General features: G+C 29.9%; 3 protein-coding genes across 6 annotated transcripts; all 3 read right to left on the bottom strand.

The window, feature by feature from the left end:
* Positions 1-4,007: 4,007 nt before the first annotated feature.
* Positions 4,008-12,032, bottom strand: LOC130902180 (facilitated trehalose transporter Tret1-like). Of its 4 annotated transcripts, none has more exons than XM_057814076.1 (5): positions 11,095-12,032; positions 9,598-9,798; positions 7,045-7,241; positions 6,777-6,979; positions 4,008-5,360 (listed from the first exon to the last, which is right to left on the bottom strand). In XM_057814076.1, exons 2-5 carry the CDS (start codon positions 9,603-9,605, stop codon positions 4,227-4,229), a joined length of 1,542 nt encoding a protein of 513 aa, XP_057670059.1. In that variant the 5' UTR covers positions 9,606-9,798; positions 11,095-12,032; the 3' UTR covers positions 4,008-4,226. The 4 variants fall into 4 exon arrangements, with proteins under 4 accessions (XP_057670059.1, XP_057670060.1, XP_057670061.1 ...); XM_057814077.1 differs by lacking the exon at positions 11,095-12,032 and adding an exon at positions 10,065-10,115; XM_057814078.1 differs by lacking the exon at positions 9,598-9,798 and having other exon boundaries at positions 11,095-11,208.
* On the bottom strand, positions 10,144-11,891 carry LOC130902182 (tRNA-splicing endonuclease subunit Sen34). The gene has a single exon (XM_057814081.1). It carries the CDS (start codon positions 11,889-11,891, stop codon positions 11,121-11,123), a length of 771 nt encoding a protein of 256 aa, XP_057670064.1. The 3' UTR covers positions 10,144-11,120.
* Positions 12,033-12,191: 159 nt separating the features above from the next.
* Positions 12,192-24,853, bottom strand: LOC130902179 ((E3-independent) E2 ubiquitin-conjugating enzyme). The gene is made up of 13 exons (XM_057814073.1): positions 24,539-24,853; positions 24,200-24,445; positions 23,995-24,138; positions 23,098-23,285; positions 22,862-23,038; positions 21,576-21,786; positions 21,314-21,517; positions 19,813-19,989; positions 18,141-18,425; positions 17,240-17,531; positions 16,812-17,184; positions 15,261-15,679; positions 12,192-15,201 (listed from the first exon to the last, which is right to left on the bottom strand). Exons 1-13 carry the CDS (start codon positions 24,728-24,730, stop codon positions 14,888-14,890), a joined length of 3,222 nt encoding a protein of 1,073 aa, XP_057670056.1. The 5' UTR covers positions 24,731-24,853; the 3' UTR covers positions 12,192-14,887.
* Between the last annotated feature and the right edge of the window lie 447 nt (positions 24,854-25,300).

The raw sequence follows: 25,300 nt of genomic DNA, 5'->3' as shown, positions 1-25,300 counted from the left end.
TTTTTCCTTTCGCATCTTCATTACATTTCAACTTCACCAATTTGGAACGGAACCGTGTTTTATTTGCCAACAACAATTAAAAAATAAAAATTCCACGGAACTTTTACAATATGTTTGCGAACATTAAACCATTTTAATAAATATTTTATATTTTTTTTGAATAAAGAAATTTGTTTGATGAAAAACGACTAGATATGAAAATCCCACTACGAAAATTTTGGATTTGGGTCCAAACACTCGTGAATAATATACTATTAGGTTAGGTTAGGTTAAGATCTTGTTTACGCGGTAACTACACGTACTAAACACACCGCGTCACTAATATCGAACTGCCAAAACAAACCATGACAAATATATTACATCGTTGCCACTTTGTAACGTTTTTCCGTTTATTAGCATATAGTATTGTAATTTAAATATAGTAATTTTCAATAGCAAATATTGAAGATGGTATGTCTTTTAAGATAAGCAAGTTTTAAAGTTTAATTTTAACGTTTGGATACTATCTATATATAAAATAATGATTATAACTTTAGGAAAGGGCATCCGGGCTAGATAATGCGATCTGGAATCGAATAATCGATTCCTCAGACTAAATAAATCGATTTTTTGAATCGATATGTTCAATTTTCGGTCACATTGCAAGTGATGAGCAGAGAATGTTTCTAAAAAGCTTAGATATTAAGTATTGGGAAAATAATTGTTATTATCGAATTCCCTGCACTAAAAAAAACCCCGATTTAGATGATAAGAGATCTCAGAGATTGGTTATTTTGGTATTTTCCTTGTTTTTTATAAAACGGATTCATATTTACATTGTAAATACAAACTTGAAAAACAATAGACTTCTTTTAAAACGATCTCTAGTCCTCGATTTCTTTATCAATCGATTAATCAGGCTGTGATTCGAATCGATTTGAAAATCGATATATTTTGGAGAGAATCGCCGTCCCTAATACGGGACTCCCACAATAGTAACTTGTAAATGAACGATTTATCGGCGAAAAAAAGCTTCAATTTGATAACACTAAATTGATTCAAGATAATGCTTCGTAAAACTTGAAAAAAAATTATTTTACTTGGAAAATTTTGGATTACATAGTAATTAATCCCGATGCTACACGGTTGACAACGTTAGAAATGTAATAACCCTATACGCGAATATTTATTTCACGTACACTTCGGATGTTTCGATCTCGTACAATGTTATGACATATGTCAAAATTACAAATTAAACTTTAAAGTACTGAAAAGACGTCTAACGCATAATTAATATTTAATATCTTTTTTGTGGAGTGAACTATGCATTTTGACAACGTCGGGCTATTTATAAAGGAAATTTGATCACATTTGCTAATTTAATAAATAACAGGGCCGGACTTACTATATGGGAGCATCCACTTAACAGCCCTTCTGAAAGGATTGATTTTTTGATTTTTCATTTTAGGGAATTAATACAACTATACAGAATTTCAGCTTTCCTTCTCGTGATTTCAGTTTAGGGTGATTTTTGGATTATACGACTGGGCTATTAATAAAGAGCAGGGCCGGACTGATTAGGACGTAGCGCAAAACAAGGGAAATTTATTCGGGTGTACTTAATTTGCTTCATTTTCGTATTTTGCACATTTTAATACTATATACGAACATCTATTTTTAACCCCTTTTGAAAATTGTCATAAATTCCGCAGAAATCGCCATTTTTTTCAAATTTTTAACTCGTTTTCAAGCCTATTAAGGCATACTCTACTCTTCTATTTGGGGTAATTTATCATATTAATAACTCTTTTCACTACATTTACATTTTCTAAGCAAAATTGAAACATTTTTTTATTAAATTATGCAGCAATTTTACTTGGGGTAGTTTCTACGGTCCTCAAGATGGATTCTTTTACTTTTTTGGGGTGTCAATTAATACAAATATGCAAAAATTCACCTTCCTTTCTCGTGATTTTAGCTCAGAGCTATTTTTGGTCTCTAGCGTCCAGACTATTAATAAAGAGCAGGGCCGGACTGACTAGGATGTATCGTAACAGAGAGAAATTCATTCCAATGTAATCAATTCTTTTTTTTTTCGTATTTGCATATTCTAAGCAAAGTTGAAGAATTTTTATATAATTATGAGACTTTCACGTATATAAAATTGGAAATTTTACGAAAATTTATACCACTTGAGAGTAATTTCTACCCCCGCGCGTCAAACCTCAAGATGGATACTTTGATTTTATGTATTGGGGTGTTAATTACCAACTACAACTATGCAGAATTTCAGCTCTGAGAGTTTTTTGGTCTCTAGCGACTGGACTATTAATAGAGAACAGAGCCGGACTTCGGATTCACTTAACTCACTTTCTTTGCCTTTCTACTAGTTTTCAAGTATTTTAGGGCGGTTTTCTCCCTTTAATCAGGGGTAAATCTCCGTAACAATGACTTTCTAATATTTAATGCAAAATTGGAAAAGTTTTCATCGAATTACTGCACTTCTACGCATATAAATAATAATGTTACGTGAATTTTTACCACTTGGGGGTAATATATAGGGTCAACACTCAGGATAGTACTTCCATTTTCTATTTTGGGGTGTCAATTATTACAACTGGGCAGAATTCCAGCTTTATTTCTCGCGATTTCAGCTCCAGAGTGTTTTTTGGTCTCTAGCGACCGGACTATTAATAAGAGAGCAGATCCGGACTGACTAGTACGTATCCTAATAGATAGTTATCTCTTCGGATTCACTTAACTCACTTTCTTTGCATTTCAATGCTAATGTCAGTTTTTCTACTAGTTTTCAAGTATTTTAGGGCGGTTTTCTCCCTTTAATCAGGGGTAAATCATCGTAACAATGACTTTCTAACATTTTATAAAAAATTGGAAAAGTTTTCATCGAATTACTGCATTTCTACGCATATAAATAATAATTTTACGTGAATTTTTACCACTTAGAGGTAGTTTATATGGTCAACCCTCAGGATGGTACTTCGATTTTATGTTTAGGGGTGTCAATTACTACAACTGAGCAGGATTCCAGCTTTATTTCTCGCGATTTCAGCTCCAGAGTGTTTTTTGGTCTCTGGCGACCGGACTATTAATAAGAGAGCAGAGCCGGACTGACTAGTACGTATCCTAATAGATAGTTATCTCTTTGGATTCACTTACTTTCTTCGCAGTTCAATGCTAATATTCAGTTTTTCTACTAGTTTTCAAGTATTTTAGGGCGGTTTTCTCCCTTTAATCAGGGGTAACAACGACTTTCTAACATTTAATACAAAATTGGAAAAGTTTTCATCGAATTACTGCATTTCTACGCATATAAATAATAATTTTACGTGAATTTTTACCACTTAAAGGTAGTTTATATGGTCAACCCTCAGGATGGTACTTCGATTTTATGTTTAGGGGTGTCAATTACTATAACTGAGCAGGATTCCAGCTTTATTCCTCGCGATTTCAGCTCCAGAGTGTTTTTTGGTCTCTAGCGACCGGACTATTATTAAGAGAGCAGATCGGGACTGACTAGTACGTATCCTAATAGATAGTTATCTCATTGGATTCACTTGACTTACTTTCTTTGCAGTTCAATGCTAATAATCAGTTTTTCTACTAGTTTTCAAATATTTTAGGGCGGTTTTCTCCCTTTAATCAGGGGTAAATTATCGTAACAACGACTTTCTAACATTTAATGCAAAATTGGAAAAGTCTTCATCGAATTACTGCATTTCTACGCATATAAATAATAATTTTACGTGAATTTTTACCACTTAGAGGTAGTTTATATGGTCAACCCTCAGGATGGTACTTCGATTTTATGTTTAGGGGTGTCAATTACTACAACTGAGCAGAATTCCAGCTTTATATCTCGCGTTTTCAGCTCCAGAGTGTTTTTTGGTCTCTATCGACCGGACTATTAATAAAGAACAGGACCGGACCGACGTTTCGTAAAATAAAGAAATTTATTGGGATGTACTTAATTCAGTGTTAATAATATATAGGAATAAATAATAGCCCAATTTATTTTTAAAGAACATTTATTAAGAAAATAAATAAATTTTTACATAAAATTAATTCACTTTTTCGGTGATCAACTAAAGACCTTTATAAGTGTCCTATGGTTGAATAAAATGAAAAAAGTAGATATAGGGAGAGAAATAAGTAAAGGAACATTAAAAAAATGTATTTACACAATTCGACGGTTATTTACATCAAATTAAAAAAAAAAAAAACCTTCCTCATAACCTACTTTCGATTTTATCGTCAGTTTCAAAAGCTATATTATGAATTCCATCTTCGATTCGTGAAGATTTTTCACTTTTCCTTCTAACGCTATTCCTAAGTCGAGATCTACCGGCGAAATGTTCGCTAATTTCATACAAACTTTTCCCTTCGGTTTCCGGAAGTGCAAAATACAAACCTAACGTACCCAAAATCCCCACTGCAGAATAAAACCAAAAAACAGCCGGTAAACCGAACGTACCAACCATGGTTAAAAAAGTTTTATTGGCTACGAATCCAATAACGTATCCCAAACCAGCGGAAAATCCGGAGGAAAACGCTCGAATTTCCACCGCGAATATTTCCCCGATAAGAATAAAAGGCAAAACTCTTATCCCTAGATAAGAAAAAAAACCGAATAATATGAGAAATAGAGTCGGTATCCAATTATAGGGATTAACTTCCGAAGTGTTGGTTTCATCGAAATAATTGATATTATTAAAATAAGCGTAAGTGGCGACGGAAAAACAACAAATTCCCGATAAAAACACAGAGAAAAAATTGAGTTTCCGTTTCCCAAGGAAACTGATAGACGTAACACAAACCACGGTACCGACTAGTTGCATAGCACCGACAATAATCGTCGAACGATAAGAATCCAAAGAAACTTGCATCGCGTCGAAAATTTTGATAGCGTAAACTTGAAAAGGACCGTAACCGTTGAAAGTATTCAACACGAAAACGAAAGAAATAAGTAGACAAGGATATAGGAAAATCCTTTTCGTAAATACACTCAATTTTTCGATTCTGCTGTTCACATTATCTTGATTCAAATGGATTTGTTTACTGAGTTCTTGGAATTCGTCTTGGATGTCGTCTACGGAGGTCCACCCTCTCAACCAAGCGATACTTCTTTTCGCTTCTTCTGATCTGTTTTTAGACAAAAGCCATACCGGAGTTTCCGGTACGAAAGTTAGTGAAATAAAAGATAAAATCGGTACTATGCAATTGATTAGCGTCACGGTACGCCAACTAGTACATGTTCCTAGTATAAATTGACTCAACATTCCTAATGTTACTGACATTGTACTGGTGGAGGATAGGATGCCTCGTAAATGTGGCTGGGTTATTTCAGCCACGTAAGTCAATACCTACAAAAAGATTAACTCAAAAATATCTTGCTTCTCGTTAAATGATAGACGTGTTTATAATAATACTCGCAGAATCACAAAATGTCGGCTAACGCACCAGGGATGCGGTAAACGTAGGGAATAGTAGTAGATTTCGAGGTTATGTTAGTGGTTTTGTTAATTTTTATTCATGACAAGGTTCTCACTCTCTCACACCTCTTATTTGAAAAAATAGACTAAAACTTGTCAAATACTAAATGCGCGGAATTTGTTGAAGAAGTTTTATTATTTCTTTCATTCATTTCATACCAAAAATTGGAAAAAAATTACAACGTGGCATCGATGTAAAACATCTGTGATATAACTTTAACGTTTACTGTATATGAATAAAATAGAAAAAAATATTTGCAATTTCTTCAACTTTCTAGACTTTTTTTATATACTTTTATTAATAAATCATCTTGATTTTAGGTCTTTTTTGATAGAAAATTTGTTTAAAAAAAATTGACGTTTCGAACTATCATAATATTTTGACAATCACCGAAATAAGTCGTTTCTAGTAACTTGATTTGAGAAGTCGGCCATATTGTCGTGGTGAACAAACAAAAAATTTATTTCATTTGTTTATAGAGAATTGATTGTTTGTAGCGCTTTTTTTATTGAAATTAATATCTTTAGCAAAAAAAACGAAAAAAAAACACCAGTATAACCATAATTTTAATGTAATAATTTTCCACACAAGACAATATAGCGGCTAGTTATGACATCATCCCAAAATGACATATAGGTCGAAATGTCAATTGTTAGCTGTTATTTGAAACTTATTCTCTATCAACAAACTCGATTTATCAAGAACAAAAATATGGAATATCTCCTGTATATAAAATGATTAATATATAAAAACAGTAATTATGCGACATTATAGAAAAATAAAGTGATGTTTCGTATATAAATTATAAACTTTTCTATGTTATATACACGTTAACGTACTTATAGACACAACTGACATATGTCATCAGTCAAAACATAACGTGATAAATAATGAAACGTTTGAATTTATTATTTTTTTATTACTAAAATGTTAAGAAAATAGTAATTATTATTGATATTACAACATAAATTTTGTGTTAGTGTTACTAAGTTGACAAATTAAACGAAAAAGTCTTCGAGACTTGGAAAAAATCGAGCTCAAAAAATTATCAGTTTATTAAGCTGCGATGATCTAGAAAAATATCCAAAAACTTCCTCAATGTACAAAAAAGTGAGTATGTGTTTGTGACAAGTTGATAATGCATTCATTGAAAAAACAAACGTTATCTTATAATATAAATATATAAAAAGGCTTGGTTGATAATAAAACAGTATAGTGATTAATTTTGACCAATATGAAGTTTTTAAATGAAAATAAAGACTAGAATCAAAATTATTTCCACTTACCGGAGCTTCCATTAAACCTCCACTAAATCCTAATATACAAAGAGCTAAAAATATCTGCCATACGGTGGTAGAAAAAGTTAAAATAATCCATGCTGTAATGAAAGGAATATTGATAAACTGCATCGCTCGTTTTCTTCCAACGGCTTGAGTAACTGACCCCGACAGCAGACATCCCAAAGGAATGCAAATTAGATTCAAAGAGCCTGAAAAATATGGATAATCTTTTCATTTGTAATAGAATTGTGGATTCAGAAAGAACAGTACGTACTTATCCACGATATTTCTTCTTCGTTCAATAAAACGCGTTCTGATAAATCACGTCCAGAAACACCTGGAATTAAAATAGTTGGAAACCCCAAACTCATCCCGTGGACGAATAAGAGGCAATTCTTAATACACACAGCTATAATTTGAGGAAGACTTCTTCTTAAAGAGCTATAAGTTGGCTTTACACTATTTGAGACTCTGTAATGAACGTTAACATCAGTTATACTCTCATTTAATTAAATAACCATCAATGGTCGTTGTGTTTGACTTTTTGAGAGTAAAGTCCTCGTAGTGGAAAGTTTGGACAGGAGCTAAAACGCCTATTTGTAAGAGAAAGAACTCTTTGTTCTTTTCTATTCTCTCCTTTCAAGAAATTAATGGCGACCGCATTTTCCAGTTGCAAAAATATTCTCATTTGACTCGTACCTTCTTATAATTTAATTTATGTCTATAATTGTTATATCCTTCATAAAACTTGTATATAATTTGAATATATGTCCCAATATTAAATAACATTGTTCGATCATTTGAACAGACCATTGTTTCGCGCGCTTCTCTTATTGAATCCGCCATTAATTTCTTAATTTGACGCCAACCAATCGCGTGAACGACCACTCGTGTCATACTTTCTAATACAGGGACTTTATTTGGAAGTATCTAAATAGACACGTGGTGACAAGGATAAGGGATTATATATCTAAGAAAACTATGTGCTAATAAAAAATTAAAAGCAATAAGTGATATAAATAAAAAAACGCTTGGGTTAGTTTTTTTTTCAATCATAAGTTTCCTGTTCGTGTCGTAAATTGATAATGTGGTTACAGTCAAGTCAACCAATAGGAAATAAGAAAAAAATTTTAAAAGATTTTGAGAACAATAATTGTTACAACACTGATTAGTTAACACAACTGCCAACATTTGAACTTGAGATTTTGTTTGGTGATTTTTCATTCAATTTTTATTTCGTGTTTTATATTAGAATTTTTTTTCGCTTTGTCGGTATTTTGATTGGTATGTTTATCATTATAGTTATAAAATTATCTGCTCTATTAAAAATGATTTATTGTTTCCTGTGATTAACTCGATTGAATATTTATTGTTTATATTTTTTCGAATTTATACATCCATCTATCATTTATTTTGAAATAAACATTTTAATGTGGTATATTTGGATGTTAAAAAAAGTTTCAACTTGAAAAAATATTTCCATTCACTATCTTAATCGTTAATGAAATTCAGATATATTTTATCAGAATTTATATTTTATACTTCCAACAACATTACTCAACATATTTTTGGCATATTTTATAAAAAAAAAAAGATAAAAATATGAAGAAATTAGATTTTTGTACTACATTTTGTAGGAAAATGAAGAAAACTACAAATAGTGTTTTCAAACCCAACTTTTTGTACGTTCAGCTGATATATGAGAAAAAAACCAGTTAAATAAATGTTATTGATGAAATTTAATATTGTAAAAATTTCCCGTATAAAATTTCGTTCAATTCCAAGCAAAATTAGATATTTTTTCCTCACTTTATGTGATTCAAAGTCACGAAATTATATTTTTTATAATTTAAAACACATACTAAAAAGATAATTAAAATAAATCACCATATTTTAAATTAATTTTAAATGTTTATTATAAACAGAAGATAAAGATAATGAAGAAAATTTTAAAAATTGATTACGTGTATGTTATTTCTAGTATTGGAAAAAATTCTTAGAACAAAGTATCTTTAATAGCAGAGATATTTTCCCATTAAAGTGCTAATAAAATGTCTACCGGATATACTTTCAAAGTAATTACACTCGTTAACAAACAAATCGACCCAAGTAAGTCTCTAGTAAAACATCTGCAGCTTTTATTCTCTTTGTAAATACTGCCCTTCAGGACCTGCAGTGTATGGACGGGCATTAGGAAACTGACGTAGGGGACGAAGTGATCCCCCACCGCCAGTTTCAATATAAACCAACTCGGTTTTTGCTCTACCTCCTCTAAAAGCCACTTTTTCTTTTATGCAACACATTGCGAATATTTCTTACACTTCTTACACTCTTCTATCCCTACCATGCAAACACACTCTGCTTTCGTCTGAGAAGACAACGGAGCCCCATTGTTCGTCAGTCCAATTAACGTGTTTCTTGTTTGTTCTTAACGGAAATGTATATTGTTAAAAAAAAGAAACAACTTGATATAAAACCAAGATAACTACATTGGTCAAAAGGGAGAGAATCCAAAGTCCTTATCTACAAATCTGTCATCAAGCCTATATGAAATTGAGATGTGGGGTGCGCTTACAAATCTAATATAAATATTATTCAAAGATCCCAATCTAAAATATTCCATCAACTAGTAAATTTTTTGCTCACTTAGTTTATTTTTAGCATTATTGGAAATCAATTTATAATATTTATTTCATAATAAAAGTTAATTTACAACATCCTGCTAATGTGGTAGATATTGAAATATTAATAATATTGAAAGCATTAACGTTTAACTATCAATTTAGATAAAACATGTATACAATAATTAATAAAAATAATAACTTACTGCTCCATAATGACAAATAATTAGAATGTTCACTACGGCCGCCAACTACTCAATGTTAGCTAGACATTTAATGCTAAGTATGTACCTACTGTAGTCGGAATAATCTATATTTGATTTATTGTCCTCATTTCTTATTGATAACATGTCGAATATTGTATTAAACAAGATTATAATTATTATGAGTAAATGTTTTTGTTTTGTCTGAAAAATAATAAAAGATTCGTCAATTGAATTGTTTGTTATTGTTTACAAAAGAACATTTTTTTCTAAATCTGTTTCCCAAAAAATTTCACAATTTTATTGTCACAAATAGCATCATTCCTTTATAGATATAGCTCCAACTTTAACACAATTTATAAAGTTCCAGCTGAACAGAATTTTTCATATAAAAATGAAGATTTTGAAACCCTTGTTTATAGTTTATGACTTATCTGGTGTAACTTTAAGAAAATAAATTTACTACTAACCGATTATCTTCAGATGCCATGTTGGGAGAAACTGGATTTACTACTTCAACATCTTCACATAATACTAAGTAAAATAAACTTTCTAATTGTGCAGTATATATTTATTCAGTAATAAACTGTTCAAGGTAAGTGCATTGTTTATTAATGTCACGTCCTAAGGCACTATACTAATAATATTTTCATTTGTAATTTTATATTATGCTAATATGGAAGTACAAGAACAAGTATTATCTAATAAACAAATTGTAAATGAAGAATCTTCTTTATCTCTATTTGTATTTACTGTACATAATTTGTTGAAATATGGTTTTTAATGTCATAAATTGATCATTAAATCAAATACTATTAATTTTTTAAATACGTTTTCATTTATACAAGAGTTTTGGGAATCTTTTGACCCAAATTTGTAACTATGATAAAAAATAACATTTATATTGGAATTTGGTAGCAAGAACCTTCAAATGTTAGATAAATTACCAATCAAATCAAACGTTGAAGATTTTTTTGAGAAATTTTCATAACTAGATCAGTTTTGAGCATGTTTTAGATCAAATTTGCTTCTACTATGGATAATAATGTTTATACATTGGAATTTCAAAATAGGCACCTCCAAATACCAAATAAATTACCGCTCAAATCAAATATTGAAAATTTTTTGATATACTTTCCTCTATACCAAAGAATTTTGTGCATTTTTTGATCCAAATTTGCAACTACAATAGGAAATATAACATGTGCATTAGAATTTTATAGCAGGAATCTCAATATTCTAGATAAATTACCAATTAAATCAAATATTGAAGATTTTTTGATACATTTTTCTTTACATAAGTTTTTTGATAAATTTTCATATCTAGATCAGTTTTGAGAATGTTTTAGACCAAATTTACTGCCATTTTGGAAAATATAATATTCATACATTGTAATTTTATATTAGACACCTCCACATGCTGGATTCATTAGATGATATACATACTTTAAGAAATAAGCTTTAATGATTAATAAATAATTATATTAAGTACTAACTTACCCTTAAGAATTAAATAATATATTGTATTATGAATCGATCCAGTTAATTGTAATATAAGACACTTTGGAATCTGTTAGTGACGCTAATACAGCTCTTTTTTTCACTGAAGTTCCTAACCTACCGAATGCGATTACTTCTAATGGAGAAATATTTTCCTCACATTCGACACATTTAATTATAAAAACCGCGTGATGGCAAATAGGTTCTCCATTATACACTAGAAAATCTCCACCAAACTTATGTCCTTGTGTAATATAATAACCCCTTTCCCACAAATCTGAATAAATTTCACTTTTTAATTTACTTGTAATTTTTAAAATATCGCTTATTGTAACTGTTTTTTTATTTGTTGTATTAGATGTACACAATTGAACGGGCCAAATCATATTTTCTTTTGTTACTGAAGGTGTTCTTTTTAGTTGATCTTCTATAATTTCTTCCCTACTTCGGTTTTCATTTGGTTTAGCCATAATTCTATCAACTATTTTTTCGATTTGGACTTTTCGGGTTTCTTGATATTCAACTATTTGAGCTGATAATAATGTTGTTTCATACTCGTCTAATCGATTTTGATCGTTTTTAGTTTTGATTATTTCTTCAGAAGCTTCTAGTACATTAACAATATTCTTAGACAAGAGTAAGCAAGCTTCTTCTGGGAGAATTTTAACTGGTAGAGATGGTGTATGTAAAGAATCTCCTACTATTTCTCCTATAATTCTATAATTTTTTCTCAAAACTGCCCAATCGTCCACATCGTATAAAAGTATTTCTCTATTTGTTAAATATAAGTTAATCATTATTAGATAAAAAAAATATAGTTAATACTGCTACTAATTATTGTAATAATAACTAATCATACTATAATTAAAGCTAAAAATAGTAAGATTGTTTTTTTTTATTACTCTGATGTTTTTAAAAACGTGTTTTAGGTTACATTCGAAATTTGACATAAGCAACAGGTTGATCAACACTATTTTGAAATTAGTCGATTTTTCGAAACGTTGTATTATAAAACCGGCTAGCATTTAAAAATGTAATTTAATATAATTTATTTATATTTCGTTTTTTTTAGTTAGGTATTCAAATAATACAACAAATAGTCAACAATTCTTTATTGAAAACTGTAAATATTTACAATTTATTTGTGCTATCATTGTTTTGCTCAAAAATTGGCTAAAGCACTAACAATATTGCAATAGGGGCAATATTTTTATAACATTGGCAATAAGTGTTTTAAGTCTAATAGGAGCAACTTCTACTTAGTATATAAGTCCGCTATCAAGATTGTACGTGGGGCACTAATAACAAAAATTGGTGAAAACGCTTAACTTTTAAACTTGTTGGAAGCGTTGTAGGGACGTGAAATTTGGATAATTTCGAAAAAATGGCGTAGTTATAAGATAATACAAGAAAAATTTGTGATCATTTGAAAGTTCGAACCAAATACACCCCAAGTGTACTTTTAATAAGTATTTATTGATAATTATGAAACTAAAACAAAAAATATTCACTTAAAACTAATCAATAAATAATAGGGTTAGTATAAAAGGTTTATTTTTCAATAGTTTTATTGGATCACAGACAAAAGTGGAAAGAAAATATGGAGAGGTTCAGAAATTGAAGAACCAACTAATTTTTTACCAATTTTGCCTTTGAGTTTATAAATTTTTGTAACTTGACAATTGTCAAACATTCAAATTGAATAATGGCTCGTGCTATATAACGAATGTACCTAAATAAGCTGTAGAATTTTTCTGATTCTAATAGTTCTCAAATTTCCGTTACAATCACTATTTAGGTCACATTTTCATTTAGAAAGAGAATAATGTTTCTTAAACCTTTCTTTAGTGCTGAAAAATAATGTAGTTCTGGGTAATTTTCAATTGTAAACCAATAAAATTCATAAATATTCATTAATTACAACTTTAAGTTTGTTTTTGACAGTATTTTTTAAAAAATTTATCATAAACTGGATTATTTCTTCAGTATTTCACTTAGACCTTTGTATAAGTTTTCTGGATAAATCATTTTGATTTTTAGGTTTCTTTTCATCAAAAAATGGTAATAATTGTCGTGCAACCTATTTTACCGGATTTTTCAAATTTTCCATCAAAAGAGACTTAAAATCAAGACGATTTAACATGAAAAACTTTATTATTTGGGTTACTGATCAATTTACTTGAGTGAAATCATCAATTTATCAACCTCTCCGTATTTAATTTAGAATTAATACAAAATAAATGAAATTTTTTTAACACTAATATATTTGATAAATTCAATACCATAATTTTTATTTTTTTATCTCAAAACTACAGTTAAACGAGGTAACTTTAATGTGGAATATACAGAGTTAGATCATTAAATAAACAATTATTTATAACTAATAAAAGTTGTTTTGTGGAAGCAAAATTTTCATTCTTTTATTTATCTTTGTCAAATGTGTCATTTGAACTACTTGCAATTTAAAATTCGACCCGTTTTTAAATAATTTTGGGTAACTAGTACAAATGGGTCATTTGAAATACTGGTTGAGAAGTCTTGATTTTTCTTTACCTGTTACAGAATTCGACGTATTTTTCAATTTATGTTTGTCTGGCTATTAGGAATATAACATTTGAACTACTGGGATTCAAAATTTGAACTACTGGGATTCAAAATTTGAACTACCAGCTAAGTTAAAACAGGCACATTTTTGATAAATTTTTTTATAATTATCACGATTATTCTGAATTAATAAGGATTCTGTCAGATATTTGATATTATCTGATAATTTAATACGAATTGAACCACCAAAATGTCCTAGAAATATATAAATGCGATTTTATTTTTAATAGAATAAATTGACAAAAAGATGAGTTTAAGTTGAAAATAAACGTCAAATTTTGATATACGTTAGTAGTATTAATTAAATCAGCATTTTTGCTATTTATATCTTCTAAATCACCTAGGTAGTAGCGGAAAATGTTTGCATTGAACAACAATGAATTCAAAACAAAAAAAATGATAATTTGCATTGTTTCTGAGTCGATTTAGCCCACAAGTCTTTTATTTAGAATAAAAAACAATAAATAATAATGGACAGTGAACAGAACATAGTAAAACTTAAGACATAAAATCAAAATTTCGACATATTTTGCATCCTATATAATTTTCAACTAACTAAGCGTTGATTAAGGCAACTTTTTGATAAGCGACTAACAAATCGCAAGTGAAAATAAAGGAAACAACTGAATTATTTAACGATATACATAGTAAAGAAAAATGTTAGGTTATTCTTCTTTTTCTTTGTTTTTACAACTTGTACGTTACCTATATAATTATCCACTAACTAAATATTCTGAAATTCTAAAATTTACTATAAACGGAGAAAAATTGACAAGAAAAAAAAAGAGAAATGTTGAATTAAAAGTATATTTTAACACTGGATATCAATTTTTAACGCAAAAGAGGTTTAATCATCTAAATCTGAAGTTTTAATTCGAATTTTGACGTTTTTTAAAACCAAATCTGTGAACTTCACTAAGATTTTTTTAAATATATAGATAAAGGACTAGTTGCAGGGGAAAGAAGAATAATTGAAAATACCGAACAACTTAACCTAACTTTCTTATGTTTGAAGTAAACAATATTTCTACCACATTAAGAAAAGTCTAAAGAGGAAAGGAGTCGCAATATATTGAACTCATTTTTTTTTTGAGAAAAACGTTATTGCGCTTTAAAAATATATTATTTCGATATTTTAACGACAACAAATAAATAAACGAAAAATTTATATATGTATATAAAAAAAAAATTATTTAGTTTCGCTTGATATTTCAATGGTATTATTATCACCGATTCGATCTAGTACTTTTTCGAAAGCATTCAACGCGGAACTTAGAGATAATTTTAGTCCTTTACTAACCGGTACCAAAGGAAATTCGGGAATCAAAGGATCCACTTCCAAACAATAATTACGTAGCCGTTCGCACAATTTACGACCGTTTCTTGTAAAATGCCAAATTATTTCTCTTTTAAACGTTTCCGGAGGCGATTGCAACATTTCCTTCATCGATTGAATCAATTTCAATATCACCAACTCGTTGTAGGTACGAGAATTTTCATAACCTAAAAATATATATCATTAATATTTATTTATTAATTTTTGTTTTAAAAAAAATTATTACCTTGTTGTGTATCGGTTTGTTTCTCGTATCCAGCTTCGTTGTAATAAGGCTCGGAAACTAGAATCAATCCTTGGATGGAGACTATCAGTTGTAACAAAGTACTATTCGGACCCCAAACTTCGGTACCCCTCCCCATCCAAGTACCCAACAGCGATATACAAACTTTACCTTCGACGTACAAATTCGGATTCAATCTTTCCGAACTGTAACTTATGTAATGTACTATAGGAGGCGATCGAGGATAATCTGTACTTAGTTGTATATCGAAGAGAAATAAACCGTCTTCGTAAGGGGTTTTATCAGGTCCCCGAATTAATACAGAAAGTAGATCTATTCGATTGCTATAGGAACGCACCCAAACTCCAGACGGAAGGGAATCTTTCAATAGTTTGTATTCTTTTTGAACTGATTTTAAGAATCTGAAATATATGAAATTTATTTAGCAACCATGGTTGTGTGAAAGCGAAAGATTACTAGTGAAGAGTAGGTTAGATAAAATCATGAAAATCATAACCTTAAGTAGCTGTAATGAGCTTTAGTAGTCTTATTAATCATTAATTAGAAGAATAAAGATTTACTTGTAGTATATTCTATTGTAAAATAGTCAGAACTTATTAAAAAACATTAAATTGTAGGTGAATAAAATTAGCACATAACAGAATTAAGAAAAACCAAATGTTTTGCTACAAAAAAGATGCTGTAGCTTTAGCTTTTATCTGAATCAAATAAGCCATTAATCTGGCAAAGAAGACCGGGGTCCCAAAAAGTCATCAAACTATGATCATAAAGAGTAAAACCCCAGGTCTAAACAATCCAAGACAATTTCTATCTTATTTCACTAACTGAACCCAAAAAGTCCTTTCATTAAGCAAAAAAGAGCTAAGGAAAGTTACTGGCTTCACCAGACACTTTCTCGTGTCGACATCAAGAACGAACAAAAGGAAATGTATGTATAGATTAGGATGTCATTTTGCACTGGGGGGTGATTAAAAATTGTCAGAGGAGATCAGGAAGGAACAAAATGAAAGTTGCAATTGATGTAGGAAGTTGAGTATTAAATTAGGAGAAAGAAAACACAATAATGAAAGAAGCAAATAAAAATGTCAGAAGTTGAAAATTACATTAGAGGAAAGCACAAGAATTGAATCCAATTTTTATACGCTAGAACAATAATTTCGAGTAAAGGAGATCTAAAATCAAGACAATTTATCAAAAAAAAAGTAATATAAATATTAAAATATAAAGTAATAAATCAAATTTTGAAAAAATAGAATGTAATGAAAAGACAAGTAGAAAAGGAAATGATAAGACCAAATAAGGAAGATGAGAAAATAAAAACCTTAATTGAAATGAAACACAAGATATAATAGAAACATCAAGTACAAAAGGACACTTGAAAAAGTAGGTATATGTTAACATAGGACAGACATCAAAATATTTAGAAAATAGATCTAATATTCATAAAAACAGTGAAGAAATAGAAATAGTTCGAAATAGAACACAGGAGATAATTGTGGACATTTGAAAAGGTGGAATAATTAATTAATTTACCTTTGTAGATCTGTCGGTTCGAATTTGCTATCGAAATAGTGATGGGTAACTGGCGCTTCGTCCAATAGTAAATAAGGTTCGTTTTCGCTTCCTTTAGATAGAAATTTCGATTTCAACGGACTCAACGATGAAAAAGAATCGTCAGGCGTGGTTGGTACGCTCGGTAGGGGCGTCGAACTACAAGGCGTCGCAACGTTTTCCGAAGCTTTAGTTAGTACAGTTAACGCTTGATTACCACCGATACGACTTATTATTTCTGCATAAGCTAAATCCATACGAACTTTGAGCATCGAAAGTAATTCTAAACATAGATTGTCTTGAGAGGTAGACGAAGAAATGTCGGTGCTATCTGGCGTTAGAGGAGTCGTAGGTGCTACAAAATACATAAAAAATGAATTGAATATTTAATAGGAATGAAAAATACTCACCGGTCGATTCCTTACAATCCTTCTTCTCGATTTGCGCGTTTATTTTATTTTCCAATTTGATCATTTTATTGATATTCTCTTTTTCGGCTAATTTAATTTTCGATATGGACGGACAAAAATTGTCGCTCGAAAAGAGTCTACCCTTTAATTCGATACCGGAAGATTTCGCTTTTTCTTTGGCTTGGAGTAACAGCACTTGGAAATGTTTACTTTTCAAACTGAAATACGAAGTGCCCAAAAGTTTATCCAAATAACTCGAATTTTCGTAAATCAACAAAAGATCTTTCACGAACTGTAAAAGAAGAAAGAGGCTAAGTTGTTATTTACCGCATATCTGGACGTTTACGAATTTATCATATATTCTAAAATAGAAAACTAAAGACTGTACTGACAATTTAGAAGCATCGGGGGGTTCTAGAATGATAATAAGTTGACTTATGACATCTGACAACAATTTAAAACCCTCGGTGGTTCTAGAATGATAATAACTTGACTTCTGACATCTGACAGCAATTCAAAACTCTCAGGGGGGTTTCAATAATTCATTTAATTATAGTAATCTGAGGTTATAAATTTTCTCATTCGAATTTTGACATTTTTCTAAATTCGAATTTGTCGATTTTAGGCCACTACTTTTATATACAATCGAATATTCTTGCAAGTTCTTTAAAATCAGAGCGGTTCTAGAAGTTTTGACAAAATGGTATAGGCTCTAAACGAAAGGATAACTGTTGACAACAATGGATTAGAAAGTTTCATAAAAGTCGATTTCTGACATCTGATAACAATTTAAAACCCTCGGGGAGGTTTAATTATTCATTTAACAAACTATTTTTCTTAAAAAAATCAATTTCACCATATATTATTCTGTTAATAACAATCTCAGTATAAATTTACTGACCATAAAAGTTTCCGATATAGTGTGCTGTTTAAAAGCATCCCTCAAATAAATAATCCTGTTTCTGACAAAATCCAATCTGGCAGCTAAATTTTGCAGAACGGTTTCGTCTGATAAATCCCCGGCGTAAGATTCTATACTTTCAGTTTCCCAAGATACGCAAGCGGCGTCTTCGTCTGAAGATTCCTCGTCTGTAAAATCCAAATCTGATGTATCCGGAATGAGTTCAATATCTTGCGGCCAACAGTTTTCTTCCGTTCCATCTATCCATTGGACCTTGACGTATCCCTGAAAAAAAAATAAAAATTAAATCAGCAGATAGTCGTTACAGAGTTTGAAAAAAATATTATAAAAAGAAAATTGTTATTGGCTGGTTCGATTATGGTTTCATCATTAACAACATACATTTTACAACTATTCAGTACCGATAATTAAATTACTGACGCACGATCATTCGAACCCAGATTGCACAAATTGTTAAAAACATACTTTGATATCAGTAACAACTGAATACAGTGGCTCCATAATAATCCTGATCTGAATACCATAAAAAAAATGGTGGTTTTTTCACCAATTGTGCTTTTATGGTTGACTATTAACAATTAAAATGGCCACCTAGAAGTCGTGACCTGAATCCTATCAAAAAACGTTGATAGCTCACCAATTGTGGGTTTGTTTTATTTGAATTACTTGTTGTGGCAACATAGTAGCAATAATAATGATTTCATGAGCCGAGTCTTGTCAAAAACATCAATTTTCAATAATTGTGGCTCATTTTGTTTGATATACTTTTTGTGACTGTCCTATATAAACTAAAACGGCCCCCCAAAATTTCTGAGCAAAATCCTATTAAAAAACGTTGGTTTTTCACCAATTATAAGTTTGTTTTGTTTTACTCGCTTCTAGTAGTTACTTAGTAACCATTAAAGTGGCCTCCTAGAAGTCCTGACCTGAATCCTGAATCAAAAAACGTTGGTCAACACCAATTATAGTTTTGTTTTGTTTGAATTACTAAGTGTGGTTGCCTGGCAACAAACAGAGTGGCCTCCTAGAAGTCCTGACCTCAATCTCATCAAAAAACGTTGCTTTTTCCACTAATTGTGGGTTTATTTTGTTTGTGTTGCTTTCTATGGTTGGCTAGTAACAACTAGAGTGGCCTCCTAGAAGTCCTGACCTGAATCTGATCAAAAAACGTTGCTTTTTCCACTAATTGTGGGTTTATTTTGTTTGTGTTGCTTTCTATGGTTGACTAGTTACAACTAGAGTGGCCTCCTACAAGTCCTGGCCTGAATCTGATCAAAAAACGTTGCTTTTTCCACTAATTGTGGGTTTATTTTGTTTGTGTTGCTTTCTATGGTTGACTAGTTACAACTAGAGTGGCCTCCTAGAAGTCCTGGCCTGAATCCTACCGAAAAACGTTGCTTTTGTGGGTTTGTTTTGTTTGAATCAATTGTTGTGGCTATCAAATAACGAATAGAATAACCTCTGGACTGAATCATATCAAAAATGTTAGTTTTCCATTCATTGTAGGTTTGTTTTGTTCGCGTTACGTCTTTTGGCTGTCAATATAAATTAATCAGTTGTTAATATGTTGAGAAAGCAAAACTGAAAATTCCTAAGCTACAATTAAAAAATTGAAATTGCAATGAATTTAATTTAAAATGAAAATTCTTACTTCGATGCAACTGTCTACAACTTTTCCCATTTTGTCATTTTGAGTTGGTTTGGATTTAACTATGCTACGTGGACGGAAAACGAATTTCGTATGTTTCTTTAAATCGTAAACGCTCATTTCATTCATCGACGATTCGGTTAGTTTCTTTTCGTTATCTGAATATGTGAACCATTTAATCTAAACAAAGTAAAAACAAATTTAATTACGAAGGTTTCCATATATATTATCAGCTTTGGCAACACTGAGAAAATTCACGATCCTTTCTATTAATTTTCAACTAATAATATTCAGAAATGGAAAAACACGACCTGGCAACACCGCACTATGATCCAATACACATGAAATTGTATGTCGTGACGTCACAATGATACCCGCTAGAGTTTTTGAGCGTGAATTTCAAAAAGGATCTACGTTATACGAATTACAACGTTGCCAGATCTTATAATTTTTCAGTAGATGCACTTAATTAGGTGATTTATAGTAAATTTTCGACGTTTTTTAGTGAAAACTTGATTTTTTAGAATACTTATATTGGAAATATTCGATTTAATTAAGACGTTTAGTTACTTTTGGGCTTAAGATAAATGTTTTTATCAATTATTTGTATTATAAGTAACAAAATTACGACGTTTATACATATAAATTCATTTTTTTATTAAAATAAATAGAATTCACCATCATTTCTACTAATTTTCGAGTAACAGTATACTAAAATCAAATCACATAATCTGGCAACACCGCAACACATTGAATTACTTTATTATAGGTCGTGACGTCACAATCATACCCGCGAATTTCCAAGTGTACTCAAAAGTACATATTGTTACGAACGCGCCTCCACCCTGGAGGGGCTCTGTCTAGATTTAGTGGAATTCTAAAATTCAGTAGGAGCCTTTGATGTTTCTTTTTTTCTATAGCTTTTTATTATAGCAGGCGGTTTATTTACATTGTTTCTTTTGAATAATTTATAGAAATGTCAATTTATTTATTTGTTTCCTTACTTTATTTTCTAGAGAATTCTTTTGGATTTTCTATAGCGCAGTTTAGTTCAGTTTATAATAAATAGTAATAGTAAACAGAGCGAAACAGAAAGTAATCGAAGAATTTAAATAAATTAGTTAAGTGTTAGTGATAAGTGAATATTATTATAAGTTAGTTAAGTGTAGTGTAAAGTGTTTAAATAAATTAAATAAGAGACAGTTTTTATTAATTAACCCCACGAATAGAAATTTGAAAAACATTATACTATATTAGATCAATCGAACTAAAACGAACATTGCCAGGTCTATTAATTTTTCAGCAGATCTACTTAATCTATAGATTTGTGTTAATTTTTTAATGTTTTTTAACTAATTTTCTCATTTATAAGTAAAAACTTGTTCAAATACAATTATCAAAAATGTCATTGGTCCCGAAATGATTATTTAAAAAAATATACTTTAATTAAATTAATAAATAAAAAAATTTTCAATAAAAAAAAAAGAGGTTGAACTCAACGTACGTTGGCAGTTCTTTCCAAAGAATTGACATATTGAACGACACCATAATTAACGTTATCAGCAGTATTTTCATGTAACACCCATTCACCCGGAAAGAATTCATGATCATCCAATGAAATAGAATAATACAATGTAGTTGAGGGTATATCGTTTTCTTCGGTACCGTCTTGCCAAACTACATCTATTTTTGATTCGATGCATATCACCTGAAAAAAAGATTTAAAAAAAATGACAAATTGAAATAATATAATAATTTGTACATACCTCAACAGCTAATGTATTGCCAGGTATTAGATCTCTCGGTTTTGGTGGGTAGTGCTTCTTCTTTGGTTTGGTGATACTAATTTGGGATAGTTCACCATCTTCAGATTCTTCCGATTCCTCTGTCCACCATTCTTCCTCATCGTTTGCAGTTATTTCTTCGTTTGCTGGGTAAACTAATGATGAACGACTAATTTTAGATATTCTGGTATTCCTATAAATGGATTAGATGTTATTCCTGTAGTTTTATACTAAGAAAATTGGATTTTCCGAAAAATAGGAAATAGAACAAAATTTTCTTTCAGATCCAGAACTTTTGAAAAAAATCAGAAATTTTTGACATGCTTGTATAAAAAATTCAATATTTTCGAAACCATTCGTGATATCGATATATTTTTGACATGAATCAATAGATAAAACGTCTATCTACGTGACTGTGTATATAGGATGTCTTCGGTTCCATATTTGTAGAAAGTATACAGGGTGAAAGTTGAATTATTATTTTTATGGAAAAATAACACTATAAATTTATAGTATCTACAGTTGTGGAATGGCAACGTTATAATACTAAAAAGTCAAAAGTGGAATGTCGATTCTATCATAAAAAAAATACAACAGCCCTTTCGTCATCACATAAATTCAGCTGAATTTCTACACAAAGAGGTTTTTTATACGAGGAGTTCGAGAAATATATCAATTACAGGAATAAAAAAAAATGATAAATCATGTTATTTCCAGGGATTTAAATGTTCACTCATTCAGATATAACATTTTTACAAATCAGCTGGTTTTTACAGCCTAAAACAATAAAAATTTTTGAATATAATGTAATTTTTTATTTTTATCATTTTAATATTCTGAAATCTTACCAAATTATTTTTTTGAAATATAAATATATTGTTTTATTACTACTAAACATGAAAATATCAAAGTTTGAAACCATTAATTAAGTTAGGTTAGGTGTACAAATGTTATTTATAATTGCATTTATTATTTATCATTTAAAGTCCTAAAACCATTTGAAATCTCAAATCAAAATGTTTCCTACATTTTTTTGTAAATCCACCATAATAGCAAACAATTAAAAACAAATTCATTAAAGAGGATGATTTTTTAGAGCCAAAAAACTAGGGGATCACTTTAATATACAATCATGTTCCCTGATTATTGATACCAGCTACCATATATAAAATAAAATTGATAAATTAATAAAAACATACTAATTATACAAAAAAAAACATAAATACTAATTTTCTGTAAAAAACATTGATATTTATTATAGTACTTACATTTTGGAATTGCAACTGACAATATGCCTCACTTTAGGCACATCCGGTTTGTACATCAACGAAAACTTTTTCATCCAGTCTTTTTTCTTCAACAAAACATCACCAGATGATAATTTCAACAATTTACGATCCGATAATTCCAAAAATGTATCACTAGGATGTTCCAGCACCTTCAATCTTTGAAAAATATAACAAATAGATAATTAGATATATAACCCCCCACATGAAATACCCACTTTTTTATATCTTCTTGTGATATTTCCGTTATATTCGAATAACCCAAATTGTTATTATACCAAGCTACTTCTATTAACACGTCTTCGACGTTTTGGACGGTGAAACGTTGACGAGTTTGGATATTTCTTTTCATAGATTTTGATTTTTTTATCCAATGGGGCTGTTCAAAATTGTTCGGTATACATATCTACAAAAATAAAAAATGACACAATAATTTGTTATTTGGACTTCAAACATCATGATTACAGTTTACTATAGATCATTTGGACTGACAAAAACAACCTACAGGGCCTAAGACAAGCGAAAACTATCCTAGGAAATTATAACCAGAGAAGATCTGCTAAATGTATCAACTCAAGTAATAACAATCTATGAATACTAACAGGAGTTCTATTGGGGTACTGTCGCCTACAAGAACATCTGAATATGCAAGACTTTTGGCAGATAATGCAACTTGCAGGTTCTGTTGAGTTTGCTGCAAGAAATAGGGATAAAATTGATCCTTTGAATGGTGTCTATAATACCCCAATATATACATACATACATACATACAGTTTACAAGAGATCATTTCGACTGAGAAAATCACTAATTTTTCAAAACTTTCAGTTTTTCAAGTGGAATAATAAAACAGAAACAATTCAAAACCGTTACTCAAATAATTCATATAAATTTATTCTTTTTTACTTTTTAGACCTTTTATTCACGTTTTTTTTGATAAATTGTCTCTTTTAATGAAAAAATTAGTTTTAAAACTAATTTTCTATTAAAGGAGACTTAAAATCAAGAAGATTTATAAAAAAATTATGTTTAAAACAATAACATAACAACAGTTTGACATAAATTCACAAATTTGTCAAAAAAAATGTCTAATAAATTAGAAAAATGAAATACATACCACTTCTTGTCCAGGATAATATGCATCAAAAGATATCCTGTTCCTTTTGGACAACCAATAATCATCAAGATCATGATTAATACTAGTGAGAACATCGACTATTGAACCACATTTTGATTGCATTGAAACCATTTGTTCCACAGTCTAGCAGACAAAAATTTAATTTATTAGACAATTTCTGAAGGTGATATTTTATTTAACTCACTTCGATTCTTCCGAATTTATTACCCAAGCAAACTGCATCATCAACATCATAAGGCCTAACACTATGTAATCTTTCGCTGGGAATATGTTCAACGATTACATCAGTACCGACAATTTGTATAGTAGCAACTTGCTTGGTATCTTTGCAGTATCCTCTTTGGGTCTCTTTTCCATTTTCTAATCTTCGCACAATATCACCTGGTATTATGCATCTGTTAATTAATCGAACTTTGCTTTGTCTCCATACCTAAAGTATTTTTTTTTAAATAATAGCCTTTTATACGGTATTTTCTTTTTTGTTAAAAAATATGACCTTAATACTTAAAATAAATATCCAAACCTGTTCTCGAGAATTATTGTTCCACAAAACTCTAATCTGCCCTTTTTGCAAAGTATGATTTTCATCTACATCTGAAGAGCCTTCGTAACTATCAACAACAACTCCAAAAATTATTTTCTTGTGCTTATCAAATCTATAAATTATATCGTTTGTATAGAATTCTTTAACTTTTGTATTATTAGAATTAGACATGGCTTCACTAAATACTGTACGTTTTTTACTTGAGCAGAAATATATCTATTTAAAAATGCTTTAAAACTTTTTTTTTCTATTTCTTCGATAGCAACTGACATAAAACTGACGTTTAGCATAAACAAAAAAATGCCGAAAAAATCAGGAATGCTCTGCATATGTCTATAGTCCCATCATCCGTCAATATAATATAAGTGTTTATTACTAATATTGTTACTAAGAAATTACTGAGTATACTGGAAATAATACCACACTTCTATACCAACTGTAATATATTTACAATGTCAAAGGAAAATTTCTTAAAGCAGGTTTTAAAGGATGCTTAATATTAAATACTTGATTAATATACAAAAATTACATAAATTTCGATTGGAATTTGTTTTTTAGTTGAATACAGTGACTCTACTGTCTTGTGAAACTTGTTTAATTGTTTCAGTATAAACACATCAAAAATATAACATAATATAATTATCACTTCTAATAATTGAATTTTTATTATGTAAAAAAAATATTATAATAACAAGTTGATATATTACGAAGTTGTTTTATTATCCAAATTCATATAAAATG

Source organism: Diorhabda carinulata, chromosome X (assembly GCF_026250575.1).
Source record: "Diorhabda carinulata isolate Delta chromosome X, icDioCari1.1, whole genome shotgun sequence".
NCBI classification, from domain to species: Eukaryota; Metazoa; Arthropoda; class Insecta; order Coleoptera; family Chrysomelidae; genus Diorhabda; species Diorhabda carinulata.
Note: the sequence above shows the minus strand (reverse complement) of the source record. Positions and strands in the feature narration are given on the sequence as shown.